This window comes from Schistocerca nitens, chromosome 7 (genome assembly GCF_023898315.1).
Source record: "Schistocerca nitens isolate TAMUIC-IGC-003100 chromosome 7, iqSchNite1.1, whole genome shotgun sequence".
Classification (NCBI taxonomy): domain Eukaryota; kingdom Metazoa; phylum Arthropoda; class Insecta; order Orthoptera; family Acrididae; genus Schistocerca; species Schistocerca nitens.
Window position 1 is genome coordinate 515,515,747 of NC_064620.1, and position 19,788 is coordinate 515,535,534.

The following is a 19,788-nucleotide window of genomic DNA, read 5'->3' on the forward strand; positions in this document are numbered from 1 at the left end:
AACGTCCGTCATATTGTCAAATTTTCTGTCAGTTAAAGTTTCCCTCAAACGGGCTCTGTGTTTGACAACTACTTTGAACAGCACCGAAAACGTTCAAATTTTTAGCGAACATCGTAAAGTGTGATGGCTCTGAGCACTATGGGACTCTACTGCTGAGGTCATAAGTACCCTAGAACTTAGAACTGCTTAAACTTAACTAACCTAAGGACATCACACACATCCATGCCCGAAGCAGGATTCGAACCTGCTACCGTATAGCTGTCGCGCGGTTCCAGACTGTAGCGCCTAGAACCGCTTGGCCACTTCGGCCGGCTCGTATAGTGTGACAAATTGTCAGTTTACGGGGATCTGTTGATGAACTCTCATAAAATGTGTTGCGATGTGGCACAAATGCCAGAACACCACACATTTTTTCTTTTGTTCGTAGTCCTTTAGCTTCAAACTGCGAACCGTTCCGAATAGCTCAGTATTAGGGATGCGAAAAACCGACCAGTTAAAACCCATACCGGTATTTTTGCTCTGAATATCCGGTATTTTTCATTATTTCTTTGGTTACGTTGATGACAGCTGCTTGTTATTTTTTAGTAATAACCCATTAAAAACGATTTATTAATTAGCCATAGCAATAATGCTAAAATTTTTCATTTTTAAATAAACCTTTTTTTTAAAAAAAGTAATTTTCATTTTTAAAATTTGCTTTGGTTTGAAGCATTGCGTTATTATAAAAAATAGGAAAAGCGATCAGAGCTATGTTAACAATGCCGACGGAAACTAGCAACAAACACATGGCATAAGAATTGATACAGAATTGCTGAGACAATAACTGCCAGTTATCGTGTGTCGTAGCTGAAGGTACGCCTGTACATTCAGTGTTACAATCACCCGCACATGGGACATGGGTAATTTCTTTCTGTCGTCGCCTGTATTGCAGAATGGCATCAACCCTAGTTTGGAAATATTTTCTAAAGTGACGTAGTAATGAAGTATGTCTCATTTGCTTTAAAAGAAAAGATTTGTCTGCCACTTCTATGAAATAATGAGGAAGAAAATTATAACAGTGATAAATTAAGCTTAACAGCATTTCATTCATAGTATACAATGAAGTAGACAGTACCGTAACTGATCTGCTGCCTGTGTCTACGTAATATGCCTTCATTTGCTTGTAGCCCTTGATAACGGGCAAATTTAACACGAAAAATAATTCTTCAGCTTCGGTTTTCACCCTTTAGCAATGACTCTTTGTAATGCCCGGATAGTCGTATGATCCCCGATTACAGCATGGTTTTTGAGCAGAGTTCCAAAAAATGCTGGCTATTTTGTCTAGTGTTCAAACACTTATCACTTTTCGGGAAAAGCAGCGAACGGTGGACGAACTGTTTTCTTTTATTTACCTATTTAATTTAACATTTTGATTATGTGTATCTTGAGACTGAGTCAAAAATTGTTCAATCTTTGTTGGATTACTACATTTATTGCAGCAAATAACACGAATAAAATACCGAAAAATCGGTTATTTCAGAAACCATTTATTTTGAGCCAGGGATAACCGCTGTCCCTACTCACACCCAAACCTCCAGGTTTCAGACACTCAGACCGGCACCAAACGTTGAATGTCGAAAGAGTATCAACCAAAACTCAGATTTTGTTCGTACTATGTGCTGCCGTCCAGGAGAACGGGCGTGAACTTTAAAAAAGTAACACCAGAAATACGTATCAGATCAAAAGCATAAAAGTAATACGTATAGCCTCCGTGGGGAAGTTGGTAGTGTTTTATCGTCGTACCAAGGGTTCTGGATTCTAACCCCCGCCTTTTTTTAACTGTTTATACATGAGTGTTATACGCGACTAATAATACTTTCGCACATGTGATGCAATTATTTCTTTATTCTACTGTTCTTATTGTTCGTGTTCATTCCGTGAAATTACAAATGTACTAACTGCTTCATTAAGAGTTGTCTGTGCTGTCGCACATGTCGACAGAACACCACACTGCCCATAAAACAGTTTCACGCGTAAATAGTTCAAAAAAAATTATCAGTGGGTTCCGAACGCAGGACCTCACCCTCTGCGAACTCTACAAAGCAATTATTCAGATACGCTTTTCCAGTCCTCCGTCGTTCTGGTGTTACTTTTAATTACAGTTTACGCATGTTCTACTGGACGCCAGCACATAGCACGAACTAAATCGGTGTTTTGGTTGATTCTCTAACGACATACAACGTTTAGTACCGATCTGGGTGTCTGACATCTGGAGGTTTGGGTATCAGTATACCAGTCTATCCACAGAGGCCCCCTCGTTTGCAGACGCCCTTCCTCTGAAGGATTTGCGCAGTGCAGCGAGAGCACTGAGTTGGTTTCGGTGCTCTCGCTACACACACACACACACACACACACACACACACACACACACACACCTTTCACACCCGCCCGCTAACCACACGCTTGAGGAAACGCGTCGGCCTCGCTAGTGAAGAGCCCTGCGCCCCTCGCGGAGCCCCATTCTGTCCGTCAGCCTCTGTGGGCTTTCAATTACGGGTGCGCTCTCGCAATTAAGGCCGAGCCCAGCGCAGACGCTCATTACGCCCTTTTGCACGCTCCCGCAGTACACGCATCTCCTGACGCAGCTCCAAGTGGGACCTTGCAGACACGCCCCTCGTTACATTCACGCTGTAGCTACCGATTACAGCGACGAAACACACGTCAGCAGGTGCTCACGCCCATATTCAGCCGTCTCTTCTCCCCCTGATGATACCGCGGTTGTAATTACATACGCACACAGCAGCGGACTGAAACTGCTTCATAAAAGAAAAGAATACTTTTTTATTATTTCGCATCTGAGGAAGCCGCAATGCCACAATAATACAGGGTGTTTATAAATCAGTTATACACAAGTAAACTTCAGTTGTGAAAATGGTAAATAATTAACAGTAATGTTTGATAAGCACTGAATGCAGTATGTCTTCCTAACACTGTTAGTTCCCGACATTCCCGCTAGGTGGCATGCGCGAATGAGTGCTGCAGTATATCTTCGAAGTTTTATTCCTACCTAACACTGTTAGTTCCCAACGTTCCCGCTAGGTGGCATGCGTGATGGAGTTGTTCTAACAGTCATGGAGTTGTGTAACGCGGCAGTGTGCGCACTGTTGTTTATGGTTTCCTAACCCAAATCCGCTACTGCACTTCAGAGACAATTCTACATCTACATAGACACTACGCACTCCACCTTACGGCGCGTTGCTTAGGGAACCCAGTACAACTACCAGCCATTTCAATTCCTATTCCACTCGCAAATAGAACGAGAGAAAACGACTGTGTGCCTCTGTATCAAGCCTAATTTCTCGTATCTTATTTTCGTGGTCCTTATGTGCAATAAATGGTGGAGGTAACAATCGTTCTGCAGTCAGCTTCAAATGCCCAAATGCGTTTCTCGAAAAGAATGTCGCCATCAGTTCCCGAAGCATCCCATTGTTATTCGAACTTAACCAGAAACAAATCTAGCTGCCAGTCTCTGAATTCCTTCGATGTATTCCTTTAATCCGACCTGGTACTGCCGACCGGGTGGCCGAGCGGTTCTAGGCGCTACATTCTGGAACCGCGAGACCGCTACGGTCGCAGGGTCGAATCCTGCCTCGGGCAAGGACGTGTGTGATGTTCTTAGGTTAGTTAGGTTTAAGAAGTTCTAGGGGACTTATGACCTCAGAAGTTCAGTCCCATATTGCTCAGAGCCATTTGAACCATTTTGAAGCCGACCTGGTACGAATCTCAAACGCACGAGCAGTACTCAAGAATGGGTCGCACAAGCGTCCTATATACGGTCTCCAAACCGCCTTTCTTACCACAATCCTCACGCGCTTGTTCCATTTCATATAACTTTGCAACGTTACGCCCTGATATTTAAACGACGTGACTGTATCAAGCAGGACACTACTAATGCTGTATCCAAACATTACAGATTTGTTTTCCTACTTGTCCACATTACTTAAATTGTTCTACATTAGAGCTAGCTACCATTCATCGTACCAACTAGAAATTTTGTTTAAGTCATCTTGTATCCTCCTACAGTCACTCAACTTTGAAGCATTACCATACACCACAGCATCATCAACAAACAACCGCAGATTGCTGCCCACCCTGTTCGCCATATCGTAATGTTTATAGAAAATAATAGCGCTCCTATCACACTTCCCTGGGGCCCTTCTGACGATACCCTGATTCATGGGCATAAGCTTCTCTGTCTCAAGAAAATTTATTGTATTCGAACTGAGGATACGTTCAAAGATTCTGCAGCAAACCAATGTGAGGGATGTTGGTTTGTAATTTAGCGGGTCCGTTCATTTGTCCTTGTTATACACAAGAGTCACGTGCGCTTCTTTTCCAGTCACTTGGGACTTTGCACTGGGCGAGAGATTCGCGATAAATGCAAGCTAAGTAAGGGGCCAATGCGGTAGCGTAGTCTTTCAAAAAGCTAATTGGGATTCTATCCGGACCTCGTGATTTATTTGATTTCAACTCCTTCAGTTGTTTCACTGCGCCTGGGATGCTTATTACTATATCGTCCATATGGGAGTCTGTTCAACGGTCAAACGAAGGTATGTTTGAACGATTTATTGAACGTGAAATTTAATACTCCGGCTTTCGTTTTGGCAATTAAACTACTCCAAAACTAAATACCGCCAGCTACCACCTCTAAGACCGTTTTTAATTGGTACAATAGTTTCTTCGAAACTGTCTGTGTATCACATAGGACGCCGACTCGGGTAGCCAGCAGTCTCTGAGGCAGCAATTGAACATGTTCGGCAGTCTTACTACAATCGTAATCCGGCTAAATCGAGACATTCCAGCTTAGAACTGAATATGCCTGATATTACTGTGTGGAAGGTATTGCGAGTTACAAAGGAAAACTAGCTGAATTCTGTGCAGCGATGTTTAACAAAATGCAGACAAAAGATGACTATCTTAATAAAATTGGTTTGCAGTGTCGAAGCTGCCTTACGTACCTGCGATAAAGTAAATCGGCGTAATGTTAGATTGTGGAGTGAGCAGAAACTACATAAGGTAATCGATAATGTACGGGACTCGCCTGAGGTACACTATCCGAGCAAAGGTATTCGGACACCGCTATGGCATCGAACTGCCCACTAGATGTCACGAAAGGCGCACCCGCCAGTATAAATGTGCGTGAATAACGTACTGTTGGAAGGAGCAAACTCTAGAGTTTTACGTGGTTCCCGCTAGGTAGCAGCAGTGTGGGGCTCACCCTAGTAAAAATGGTGTCGGGACAACAGAAAGCGTTTTGTGTTCTACGCTTTGCACAGTGCTGGTAGGTAATAACTGTTCAGCGTGACTTTCGTACTAGCTCTGACGTGGGTCCTCCTATAGCACATAGCATTAGACGAGGGCATGAACAATTCCGAGAAACAGGCTTTTTGTGTAAAGACAAATTGCCGGCCGGCTGCGAGTGTCTGACACAGACGTCGAACGCATCCGCCTTAGTTTCACGAGGAGTTCGCAGAAATCCGTTCGCCGTGCAGCTCGACAGCCCAACATGCCCCCGATGTCCGTCTGGCGTGTGTTGCGTCGACGTTTACACATGAAACCATACAGAATTCAGCTACTGTAAGCTCTTCGTGAAGGTGACAGACAACGTGTGGAGTTCTGTAATTTCTTTCTTGGCAAAATGGAGGATGACAGTTTTCTTCCACGCTTAGCGTTTGGTGACGAAGCAGCGTCCCATTTAAATGGAAAGGTGAACCGTCATAATGTGAGAATATGTGGTACGGAACAAACACATCAAGTCGTACCACATGAGAGGGACTCTCCAAAATTTAATGTGTTTTGTGCAGTTGTACTGGAAAAGGTGTATGGTCCATTTTTCTTTACCGAGAACTCTTACAGGAAGTACATATCTCGATATGCTTGGGAACTTTCTTTTTCCACTGTTGTAGACTGATTCGAACGACTTCAATTTACCAACAGTATGGGGCACCGCAACACTGGCATCTGGAAGTGCGGGTCGCACTGGACCAAATCATTCAGCCTTACATTACTGGCCACGAAGGTCACCAGACCTGACTGTATGGGATTATTTCTTGTAGGGGTTTATAAAAGACTGTTTATGTGCCTCCGTTACCAACAACAATGAATGAACTGAGAAATCGCATAACAGCAGCTGTTGAAGCTGTAACTCAAGACATGCTCGCTGCAGTCTGGGAACTGTCTGAATACAGTTCATGAAGAAAACAAAATTCGTTGTATATGTTTTCAGAAACAGACGTGCCAAATCGGTTACACCCTGTACTGTGCTGACAGTAGCAAAGTAGTAACGGCAGCGTGGGTCGGTCACGAGAGCTCTGTGACTTCGAACGTGGAATAGTCACGCCACATGAGTAAAAACTCCATGAGTACATGTCAACCTGGCACTTGCATTAAGAAGCTTTCAGTTCCCATGGCTTTCGCTCTGAAATTTAGTTACTGTGCTCTTGACTGACTAGGGGTCCGCCATGTATTTTCGACTGAAGAAGGGGTCCGCCAGTTGAAAAGGTTGGGAAGATCTGCAGTAGAGGAACAGTTAGGAGACGGTGATTGAATGCATCAGCAGGACAATGCCTCGTCTTAGAAAAGAGCATCTCCGTAAGGCGATGGTTAGTGGACAATAACGTCCCTGAAATGGACTGGCTGCCCAGATAAGCACCCACTGGAAAATCTTTGGCATGAGTCTATCGTGGGTAGCATTCAGCTCGCGCTAGGTGAGAACCCTACGTCACAGTGATGTAACACTAAGTCATCGTGACGTAAATAACCTAAATCGACTACATGAGTGCGTATATCGATCTTTGCGGTTGCACCGATAACGTCAAAGCTAAATGTAAATACATGTGTACAAACGAAGTGACAGGAGTTACGTTACGCTCATCCCAGTTGAATTAATTATGAAGCTGTAATTCCAACAATTTGGGATGGTATTATGTGTTTCAGGAACATAATGAATGTCTGAACGAAGGAACCATAACGAAAGTAAAAAAAAGCTTTTAGTCAATTTTTTTAAAAAATCCGATGAATCGTGCATAAATCGTGTGGATAGAAACGTGAAATAATTAAGCTGCAATCCAAAGAACGTGGGATATTATTGTGTGTTTCATGTACATAACGAATATCTGAATGAAGGAATCATAACCATAACGAAAGTGTCTAGGCATTTTTTAGTCAGATTAATCGTGCTTAAATCAAGTGGATGAAAACTTTAAATAGGGAGAAATTAGTGTTTCGTATTTTTATAAAAGCCAATGAACTGTACATAATTCATGTGGGCAGAAACGTTAAACTGAGAAACTGAAGTTAGAGGTAATTCCGAATATTGCTGGAAATATTAAACCATCTAGTTCCATTTAATTTTGCCTTCATGTTGTAAATCAACTAAGAACAATGAACAGTGCAGATTCAAGACGCACACAACAGTTGATGTATACAGACGTACACAACAGTCGATAGGACACCTCGTGAAACTCATGATGACCCGTGCCTACGTCACGTTGACGTAGGGCTCTCCTCACCTAGTGTGAAATGAATGCTACCCGTCTATATCGTTGGCTTGCTGCTGCAGATGTCGGAGCTATGAGCCGCATAAACAATATCTCTTGAGTTACAGTAAATTAGAAAACCCCTTACATAACAAATGTATTACACACACCTGAACCTGTGAACTGAAGAAAAAAAAAAAAACTTATGGGATGAAGGTATTTTCTTTTCTCATCGGATTGTTGTTTGCTGTTTAAACGAAATAGGCCAGCCGCATATCTTTCTGCGAGTACTATTTCCATGATACTATGAGTCTTCATAACATGCCTATTTTCAGCGGGCACATCAACGATTGAAATTACGGAGAAACAGCATCATCTATGATTCGTCTGAATCACGGACGTCCGGAAAGTTCTATGCTGCTGTCGTTTATAATTAGAGATGAAACGAACAGTACTGGCAGCTGCTGAAGATGGGCCGATTTCCAAGAAGCATTCCTGTGGGCACCCAGGTGTCTCGCTATGCAGTTCCTCTTCCTGCTTAACATGCGCCAACGACTGTGGTAGGTGTGATACCTCCAGAAAGAAAAGCGAACATGTGTTTTTCTAACCTACATGCATAATGCGACACACTGTTCAAGCAAAATGCGTAATAACGTTGAGAATTAAACCGTCTGTAGTCACATAATTGTGATATATAATCGAAGCGTACTTAAAACATGGTGTTAAAGTCTAATGGTGTTTGCCGGCCGCTGGTGGCCGAGCGGTTCTGGCGCTACAGTCTGGAACCGCGCGACGGCTACGGTCGCAGGTTCGAATCCTGCCTCGGGCATGGATGTGTGTGTTGTCCTTAGGTTAGTTAGGTTAAAGTAGTTCTAAGTTCTAGGGGACTTATGACCTCAGCAGTTGAGTCCCATAGTGCTCAGAGCCATTTGAACCATCTAATGGTGTTTATTATGAGGACGATGGCAATTTTACCGCGCGGCCACTAGCCTAGGACAGGCCTATAACCAGTCAGAATGTTTGATTGCATTAATTTCCGTTGAATGGTCATCCGACTTTATTTCAAACAAATTTTTCACGTTTATTGGCCGCTCCATGTTCTCAAATAATAAAAAAAAATACGGTTGGAAATAGCTTGCGTCGTGGTATGTTATAGAATTCGAAACAGTGGTTAGTTTTAGAACGTGATATACACTACTGGCCATTATAATTGCTACACCAAGATGGAATGCAGATAATAAACGGCTATTCATTGGATAAATATATTATACTAGAACTGACATGTGATTACATTTTCACGCAATTGGGTGCATAGATCCTGAGAAATAAGTACCCAGAACAACCACATGTGGCCGTAATAACGGCCTTGATACGCCTGGGCATTGAGTCAAACAGAGCTTGGATGGCGTGTACAGGTACAGCTGCCCATGCAGCTTCAACACGATACCACAGTTCATCGAGAGTAGTGACTGGCGTATTGTGACGAGCCAGTAGCTCGGCCACCATTGACCAGACGTTTCCAATTGGTGAGAGATCTCGAGAATGTGCTGGCAAGGGCAGTAGCCGAATATTTGCTGTATCCAGAAAGGCCCGTACAGGACCTGTAACATGCTTTCGTGCATTATCCTGCTCAAATGTAGGGTTTCGTAGGGATCAAATGAAGGGTAGAGCCACGGGTCGTAACAAATCTGAAATGTAACATCCACTGTTCAGTGCCGTCAATGCGAATAAGAGGTGAAGAGACGTGTAACCAATGGCACTCCATATCATACGCCAGTATGGCGATAACGTATGCACGCTTCCAATGTGCGTTCATCGCGATGTCGCCAAACACGGATGCGACCATGATGCTGTAAACAGAACCTGGATTCATCCGAGAAAATGACTTTTTGCCATTCGTGTACCCAGGTTCGTCGTTGAGTACATCATCGCAGGCTCCTGTCTGTGCTGCAGCGTCAAGGGTAACCGCAGCCATGGTCTCCGAGCTGATAGTCCGTGCTGCTGCAAACGTCGTCGAACTGTTCGTGCAGATGGTTGTTGTCTTGCAAACGTCCCCATCTGTTGACTCGGCGATTGAGACGTGGCTGCACGATCCTTTACAGCCATGCGGATAAGATGCCTGTCATCTCGACTGCTAGTGATATGAGGCCGTAGGGATCCAGCACGGCACGGCGTTCCGTATTACCCTCCTGAACCCACTGATGCCATATACTGCTAAGTCATTGGTTCTCGACCAACACGAGCAGCAATGTCGCGATACGATAAACCGCAATCGCGGTGGGCTACAATCCGACCTTTATCAAAGTCGGAAACGGGATGGTACGCATTTCTCCTCCTTACACGAGGCATCACAACGACGTTTCATCAGGCAACGCCGGTCAACTGCTGTTTGTGTATGAGAAATCGGTTGGAAACTTCCCTCATGTCAGCACGTTGTAGGTGTCGCCACTGGCGCCAATCCTGTGCGAATGCTCTGAAAAGCTAATCATTTGCATATCACAGCATCTTCTTCCTGTCGGTTGAATTTCGCGTCTGTAGCAAGTCATCTACGAGGTGTAGTAATTTTAATGGCCAGTAGTGTATTTAACTTCCTAGTGATTCTATAGATTCTGATTCATGCCTTTCCTCGTAGAACGTTCAGCTCCCGCATTGGGGCGCTGGAACTGTAAAGTGCACGTTCCCTCGCAACAGATAGTTTCCCATTTGCTTCGATATGAATATTCCTTTTATGAAAATATAGGCACCCATCTAAATTGTATCCTACAGATCGCTTCACTCTTGCCACTGTCTTCAGCATGTGCCAATTTGTAACCATAATGCAGAGTGAGGATGTAGATCTGGATAGTATGCCAAATCACATTTCATCTTGTTTAATAATCCGTGACTCGTGTGCAATTGAGGAAAGACAACATTCGACCGGTATTATGCATGGTGTGCGATTTTTGTATGACGAAATGAGGACGATATATCAACATCTGTTTCAGATATCCGAAACTAGTAGTGCTGAATAACGTATGATTATGAAGTACAGCATGTTGGAATGAGGCCTTTCCTCAAATTTATCAAGGCTATGGTGCCCACCCAGAAGATACGTTACCTGTGTCCACATGGTGTTAATCTTGGCGAATGTAGATAATGCTTTCCCATGTGGAGATGGAGTACCGCCAGAAAACTGAGTCATCGTCATGCCATACAGCTGTATAATCTGACATACAGCTGTATAATCTGCAAACCATTGTGAAGTGCAGGAAAGAGGGTACTTAGCATGATACCATGTTAGCTCGCATATTTTAATGTGAGATGGCATTTCTTCCCCATTTTGTTCCTGACTAACTCACCCAGTGTCAGGATGTTGAGACAGCGACACATGCCACGCCAGTCTAAAATTTAGTAAACAAGACAGTCATCATTCCAACATGATGTAGCCAAATTGCTAATGAGTTTAATTATGATGTAATGCCGAACATGAATCCTGGTAGCAATGTTTGACAGAGCTCTATAGTTAGTGAACTTACAAATTCTAAAAAGTTCATAATATACTGGGAACATGTGACCATTATTCGGCTGACAGAAAGGCATCTGCTGATATCATCTGTGTGACATTTGCTGCTACATATAGACCTCCTCTTAGATTTTTGTGCGCATTATGGCATCTTGATATTTCTATAGCTTTTGGAATACAGCAAAGAACTTCTTTGGGCCACCTACAATTTGATCCTACTTCGATGTTTTCATTAGTTCATAATTGTGTTTCTACTAAGAATTTCAATTATGCATCTCTCCATTACATGCTGAGCAAACATTGTCTGTACAGTTTCCAGATTAGAACTTTCCATTTCAAACATGTCATATTATTGTGAAACTATTTAGTTTATCTAAAGTTATCTGTCCATTTTTTCCCTTTTGTTTATGTATTTTTGTGTTAATCAGTTCTTTGTCTTCGTTTTTGGTATGTTTAGATCAGAAGCACACTGAACAGAGCAATCACATATGTTCCATTAATTTGCCCTCTCTTTGTTTTTGTAGTTCCAGGATCCAAAAATTTCCTCTAGGTTTTCTTAGAATAGTTTTGATGATACTTGATCTTTCTTTGGCTCCTTTTTAAATTCCTAATCCTTCATTATCCTAATACTCTCACAGAATCTGTTGCATTGATGTATATATTATTATTCGGTATACTAATGTAGATCAAGTAACCGCCTTGCTTGTGAGTGGCTGTCAGCACTGATTCTCTACAATGTTACCATGCAATGACACACTATACAGTTGGAGTCATGGTTAAATGAAACTTTCTGGCAGATTAAAACTGTGTGTCAAACTGGTACTTGAACCTGGAACCTTGCCTATTTCTGGCACTGCTCTTACCGACTGAGCTATTCAGACATGACTCACAATCTCCTCAGCTCTTTTGTCAGTAGCTCTTGCCTGTCTTCAAACTTTACACAGAAGCTGTGTGGGAAAGAAGGCTATTGCAAAGAAATGGCTTAGCCACAAACTAGGGGATTGTATCCAGAATGATTTTTCACATTGTTCTGACACCATTTCTCTATGTAAGCCTTTCCTTCTGGTATTTTATTATGGTCATGCTTGGTATGCAACAAGACGTGCGAAATTTGCGAGGTATAAGAGAAGCACTGGTGACAGTGAAACCTGCATATCTCGGTGGGTAAGGCAATGTTCTAGATTAGAGTTTTAATCTTCCAGGAAGTTTCAAAACGGTGTACACACCACTGCAATAAAAGACTAGTTCTAGCAGTCTAATGTTTTAAAAGGATCAGCCCAGTAAGTATAGTTCTATACAGCTGTCTTTTGCAGACGCAGGTGTTTTAAAGGGCAACTTGTCTCATTGTTGCAGTTCTGGGAAATCATATCCGACGAGCACGGCATCGACCCGACAGGTGCCTACCACGGCGACTCAGACCTGCAGCTTGAGCGCATCAATGTGTACTACAATGAGGCATCGGGCGGCAAGTACGTGCCACGTGCCATCCTGGTGGACCTGGAGCCCGGCACCATGGACTCCGTGCGCTCCGGACCCTTTGGCCAAATCTTCAGGCCGGACAACTTCGTGTTCGGGCAGAGCGGCGCCGGCAACAACTGGGCCAAGGGCCACTACACGGAGGGTGCAGAACTTGTCGATTCAGTGCTCGACGTTGTGCGCAAGGAGGCCGAGAGCTGCGACTGTCTCCAGGGGTGAGTAATCTGTGGTGCTGCCTCTTCTGAATCACTTTTGGCCATGTACTTAAAACCTTGTCCTTTCCTTGGCAAATCAAGATGTGTACATGTCTGCATGGGTTGATGTTATTGAACTAGAGCAACCTGCTTCATCTTGGACCTGCTTACTGTCTTAGTCTCCCACTTCTATATTTACCACACTGTTAGCAAATCAACTGTTACTTAATCCCTCTGGGTGTGCCCTATTAACTGATGCCTTCTTCTAGTTATTCAGTTTACCTATCTGAACTTCTGTATTCTCGTGTAGCACCACATTTCATAAGCTTAAATTCTCATCTAACCTGAAATGTTTACTGTCTGTCTCTCTTCTGCACAATGCTCTACTTCTTCAGGCAATCTCGTTCAGAAAAGGCTTCCTAACATTTAACGTATATAGGAAAAAACTCTCATTGCCTACTGTTGATGGATGAGTAGCATTTGCTACTGTTTGGTTGTTACTATTTGCCTTGACATTGATGTCATGCAAGTTTTACATCAGTCATGACAGTGGTCTGTAATGGTCCATCCTGTTTGCAGGTTCCAGCTGACACACTCACTGGGTGGTGGCACCGGCTCCGGAATGGGAACGCTGCTCATCTCAAAGATCCGTGAAGAGTACCCAGACCGCATCATGAACACCTACTCGGTGGTGCCCTCGCCCAAAGTATCTGACACAGTGGTCGAGCCCTACAACGCGACACTCTCCGTGCACCAACTGGTTGAGAACACCGACGAGACCTATTGCATCGATAATGAGGCCCTGTATGACATTTGCTTCCGTACACTGAAGTTGACCACACCCACATACGGTGATCTCAACCACCTCGTCTCGCTCACCATGTCCGGAGTCACCACATGCCTCAGGTACGTACGCTGCTGATTCTGTGCCGCGCATAGTGACATTGGCAACACGGCAAAGGGATGAAAGGAGTGTAAATCACAGCTAGGAGATTCTGACTGGTTCATTTATGTGCTTGGCATCTTGGCAAACATAAGACAAACTCTGTATACAGAATAGCCATACTGTCTTCAAATAACTTTTGTCAGAATGGATAAGCTATCACATTGATATGAGATAAATGGAGCGGACACCATCATTGTTAGTACATATTGACATGCTGGCTGTGACATTCCTCTCGGGATCTTTGACTGATGACCATTTAGTGAGTTTTTGATTTTTTACATCTCATCAGCAGGAATGGTCGACGTTACCAGAGATTCACCTTCCATTCCTGCTGAAGGTAAACTGGAAGGTGAATCTTTGACGTAATGTATTTGGTACTGTGTGTCACTAATAAATTGCTCCCCCGAAAATAAGAAATTAGAGGAATGCGGCAACTACTGAGTTGGAATGATGAACGGAAAAGAAGGCAATTGAGTAACAAAATGGTTCAGACATGAGGAATACTTGACACTCAGTAATGCATATGGTATGTAACAACCAGAGCTGGACATCTCAGGTTTCAGACTGGTTCTTAAACTCACACTGTTATGAGAAGCAGCAGTGCATGAACTGACAATGTGATAGGCATCTGGCCCAAGGAGCCTGCAAGTTCTTCATGTGCCTATACTGTATATAAGTTAACAAATGGGACTCATATTTGGCTGGACAGTATATGAATAATCTGTAGTAGTGCCAGTTGAGTTGATTTAAGTTATTCACCAAAGAAACTGTCAACCATCTTTCAGCCTGGGGCCATTGTGAGAATAATCAGCATATTATTTTCATCTTTGCTTTTTCTCTGCCTTTAGTTTTGAAAAAATTGCTTAATTATTTTGAAATGATTAAGGAATGATATACAGAGCTGTAATCAACAGAACAAACTTTTATAAATACAGTATTATTTTTAATTTCTGACATTGGCTGAGGCATACTTGTAGGCAAGACATGTGGGTTTTGTTCAGTGCCAAAGAAAGGGATGTGGGGCATTACTTGTATGTCATCTCTTAAAAAACATATTGATCATGAAATAACCTCAAACTTTGAGAAGGAAAAAAATTTATTTCTAGGGGAAAAAGAGAAGACAACAATTTTACTTCTAGAGACATGCTCAAAGAATGAAAAGTGACTATTTTCTGATTCCACTATGTTTGCGTGCAAGAGAATGAGCAAGTGTCAAAATATTTGAATGAAACTATGTATTCATTAACGGACACTTGCAATGTATGCAGTCTCCACTGAGGCATTGAGGCATTCCTTACCGCACTCTGCCAATTACCTGTCTATCACTGGTGTGACTATCATCTCACTCATGAGCTCTTCTACTCTAGCAAAGAGTATCTCACTACCCCATTCCTGAGCAACTGTTGAGATCACGAATAATGTGCGAACTTGATGCATGTGCTGACTGCTTGTAGTTTGAGCAGAGTGACAGTTGATCTGTTTTGCAGGTTCCCAGGTCAGCTGAATGCCGACTTGCGCAAACTGGCAGTGAACATGGTACCTTTCCCACGGCTGCACTTCTTCATGCCAGGCTTCGCGCCACTGACGTCACGCGGCTCGCAGCAGTACCGTGCGCTCACCGTGCCAGAGCTCACACAGCAGATGTTTGACGCTAAGAACATGATGGCTGCCTGTGATCCCAGGCATGGCCGCTACCTCACTGTCGCTGCCGTATTCCGTGGCCGCATGTCCATGAAGGAAGTAGACGAGCAGATGCTGAACATTCAGAACAAGAACAGCAGCTACTTTGTTGAGTGGATACCCAACAATGTGAAGACAGCTGTCTGCGACATCCCACCCCGTGGACTCAAGATGTCCGCCACCTTCATCGGCAACTCCACCGCCATCCAGGAGCTGTTCAAGCGAATCTCTGAGCAGTTCACCGCCATGTTCCGCAGGAAGGCTTTCCTTCATTGGTACGTAATTTAGAGTTGTGTGGTTCCCTGAATAATGTGAACGAAACTATCATCATGCATTCTCTAGTGTAGTTTTCTTATTCTTAAATATTATTTAACAAGTAATTCAGGAGCCAGTGGTGTAACTAGGATATCACAGCTAGGGACCATGCCATGGGTGCTCCTCCATTGAAGGCAAAGTTTCATGGTGGGTAAGATGAGGAGGAAGGGCAAAAGAAAAGAGGAAGAGGGAGAGTGAAGGAGGGGTGAGAAGGGGATGTAATGAATGGTGGTAAGATGGAGAGATATATGGTGATGAGATTCAGACTGGCCTGTGCTGAGCAACAGTTCCATAAAGCCTACCTCTCCCTTGGAAAGAGATGCTCGTGTCTAGTTGTTGGCTAGCAGATAGTCCCTTTCATTATGCTAAGTCATTATGCTGTTACGCAGTTTAACAAATATGTAAGGTGTATATTTTGCATTTGTTGTTTTGTTTATTATTGTATTTCATTCATCAGCAATGTAACAGTGAAGAAGCAATTATTTTTTGTTGCAAGCATTGTTACTTTGGACTGAGGGTTTTCCATGCTTCATATTGTATTGTACAAAAACTAATCACTGAAATGTGAGTGTCTTTATTTGGTTGAATAGAGTATTAAACAAAAAATGGCAACAGGTTGGCAGGGGATGGGAGGCACAAAGTTAGTTTTTCCTGGGCACCAGTTACCCTTGTTCAGCCACTGGCTAAAACACTGCACTCACCTGGAAGTGACAAGAGAGCATATGAGCCATTTAGTCCCAGTGTCAAATCAAAACCTGCCTAAGCAAACACACTCCCAGACAGTGATCCGTATCTTGAATGGGAAAAAGGTGCATATTTGTTAAGTGTTAATTTTCACAAGTATTACAATCAAAATTATGTGAAGAGAATTGGCATACCTGAGGGCTCAACGACTTGATACAAAAGGGTTATCTTCCACCATGTACAATGACCTCTTTGCTTGTAAAGTCAGAGTTGATCCAAAAGTACAGGCTGTATGACAAAAGTGTGGAAACTTGTGCCAGTTCATAGTCTTCTCCTATTGAATAGCACTAAAGAGGTCACAAAGCTTAATATATCCATCTGTCAGACGGATCACCATGCCATGAAGTGTCTTATGCCCACATTTCATGAGACATTGTGTATAGGCTTGGAATTTAATACAGGATATTGTTAGCAGCCTCAGATATGGGGGGGGGGGGGGGGGGGGGAGGGGGAGGAATCTACACTGTCCAATCATTCTTTGGAGACCTCCTTCAGTAGGTATTCCTCAATCAAGACTAAAAACTGCAAAACTGATAGTATACCATACTGCCTTTGTCTCGATATTGCTGTGTGGATGTCAGACCTGACCACTTTACTACCGTAACACTAAAACAATGGAACATCTACAGTGGAACCTTTGGACAATCAAACTGAAGCTGCCCTCAGCTAGAAGGCTGGTGTGAACACCATAATTCTTTCCAACATATAGTCCTGTTGAACTGACTTACTCAGCCAGTAATTGGGGTAACTACAGTTTAACTCCAAACCATGGTGCAGCTGAGCATTTTTCATATTAACAAATAATTGCCAGAGGTGAAACAAACAATAAGTGTCAAAATAAAATCTCAGATCTTAGGATGAAGTCCCAGGCATTTAGATTTGTAGTCTGATAATTACTGACTTAAAAAATTGAGCCAATTTGGAAAATCAAATGGGAGAACTAAACAGCCTATTTGCATGAGAGCACCAGTGAACAGTATAGGAATCATCTGGAAGATGCTGATGAAGTGACTGTGTGTAGTATATTAACAGTGACAGACTTCCTTGAAAAAATTCTCTATATCAATTTCATTCCAGCTAGGAGTCACTGTTTTGTCCTCCTACAGCACAGCAAAGAGCTGTTGAAAATGAAGTTGAAAAAGCACGAACAAAATGAAAATGCTAGCCAGTGTATGACAAGCTCTGGTGCTTAACCATCTGGAACTCATCTGTTCAAACAAGATCGAAAAGAGGCAGAAGTATGAGTAAGGTGAACAGTCCATCTAATAAGTCCACAGCCTCCTCCTGTGGATTCATATGACACATAAGTAATATCACCAAGAAATTTACTGGAGGAAAACATTTACATGCATATGAACGGTGACCAACAATGTTAATGCATGTCTAATGCTGTTCTGCCCTTGTTTTCTGTGGAGAATGTAGCCTGTCAACTTACTACTGAACAGAAAAGGTGTACTTTCACTAGTTTCTCCAGTTTGTTGTAAGCATTACAGACAGTATCTGGTTCAGCACTTTAGTTTGTCTGCTGTGGAAATGTTTTGTTGATAAGTCTGGTTGTCATCATTAACATCAAAATTAGGTTATGTTGAAGAATAATATGACAAAAGTTTTCTGCAGAGCTCAGGGCCACAAAACAATAGCAGATACGCACTGTAGCATAAGCATAAGAAATACCTACTTCAGATCTAAAACAGTGCTAATGTAAATTTGAGTCCTAGACAGAATCTTCTGAGAAGGCAGCCATTTACTAAAAAGAAATAACTATATGACAAATAAGTTTACATGTATAATTTTTTCACATCTCAGCTCCACAGTTCCATAAATCATGGAAAGTTTGGTTAAATTTGCTTATTTGCCCAAGGTATGAAATAATACCATGTTTACTGAGAAATCTACAATAGAAACTAGTGTTTTGGAAATTTTTATTTTTTTTATGAATCTAAGAAGGTATATATATATATATATATATGATGAGACTTACCAAACAAAAGCGCTGGCAGGTTGATAGATACACAAACAAACACAATTTTGTGTGTATGTTTGTGTATCTATCAACCTGCCAGTGCTTTTGTTTGGTAAGTCACATCATCTTTGTTTTTAGATATAAGAAGTTATATAGCAACAAAGGAGTATACACTCCATAATTCTGAATGAAAGCAGACAGAATGGAATCTCTTATTTGAGCATTATCCAGTCTCAAAAGCTTTCATACACAAGTGCAGTTGAGGAAGACTTCCAAAAACAGTTAAATTCCCAGAAAGGACTAACTAAAACCATGCCATAAATCTTACAGGAAAACTGCATGCAGTTCTGTATTACTAAAAAGAACTCCAATGAAATGCCTTGAATGTCACTGTTATAGACGACTTTTCGATGGTATTATTCTCAGGGATAACGTTGTCCATACATATTAGTGTCCATGATCATCATAGTTCATAATCGTACAACATCCAGTCTAGTTTCTTTAAGAAAAGCCCTTGTATGCTCTTCAATTTTCAAGAATTTGCCACACAGTATCCGAACACAAGGTGCCCAGACATGTACAGATCGTAAAAGTTCCTAATGCAGAAGAAATTCTACTTCCTCATATCTTATTTAGAAATAAGAGAATGTTGATGCACTACTACGTACTACTATTTCTTTATTTGCTACTTCTTTATTTTAGGTACACTGGAGAGGGTATGGATGAAATGGAGTTCACTGAGGCAGAGTCCAACATGAATGACCTGGTCAGTGAATACCAGCAGTACCAAGAGGCCACAGCTGATGAAGATGCTGAGTTTGATGAGGAGCAAGAAGCAGAGGTTGATGAAAACTAAGCTCAACCCTCAACCCACAAGACACAAGGAGGCAAATTGCAGTGAACAGTCATTCCCGGGGAAGGCGAATTGTGCCACAGGCGGCTTTACTGCAAAGACTGCATCTCTCCTACAAAAACAGTGCCGCCGTGATAGTACTGCCACTTCACTATACTGGTTATTTAAAAACTTCGTACAACGTTTACTGGCATTTCTCCTGGATTCTTCCCAGAAGAAGTAATTGTGAAGCTTTTCAAATCATAGTTTATACATTTATTTGTAATATATAAGTACATGGTAGAAACTGGCATGTTTCAAGTTTACAAAATCTGAACACTGATTTTTTTTATTTTCTATTTTTTCAATTAAACTCAGTATTTAGCAATTCACATGTGGACATGTTATTTAAATACCTTGTAAAAATAAATTTGCATCAAGTGTGTACCAAAATTGTTTTATTTTGTTCTAACAATATATCGGCAGATAGAGTAAAGAGTAGAAGTTGTGTAGTACTCAACATCAATTTGAGACAGTGCTCTCACAAAAAGCTAAAAAAAATTCTGCTGAAAATAATAGAAACTGAAAAAAGGTACCCAGCAAATATAATTCTCATTGA

General features: G+C 42.2%; 1 protein-coding gene across 1 annotated transcript in view; it reads left to right on the forward strand.

Annotated features, from left to right (window-relative positions):
- LOC126194968 (tubulin beta-1 chain) overlaps positions 1-19,561 on the forward strand; it is a 58,675-nt gene extending 39,114 nt beyond the window's left edge. The window contains exons 2-5 of the mRNA XM_049933361.1: positions 12,373-12,710; positions 13,269-13,595; positions 15,123-15,590; positions 19,040-19,561. Coding sequence (XP_049789318.1) covers positions 12,373-12,710; positions 13,269-13,595; positions 15,123-15,590; positions 19,040-19,193 — 1,287 coding nt within the window. The 3' untranslated portion in view covers positions 19,194-19,561. The remainder of the gene's footprint in view (positions 1-12,372; positions 12,711-13,268; positions 13,596-15,122; positions 15,591-19,039) is intronic.
- Positions 19,562-19,788: the final 227 nt, after the last annotated feature.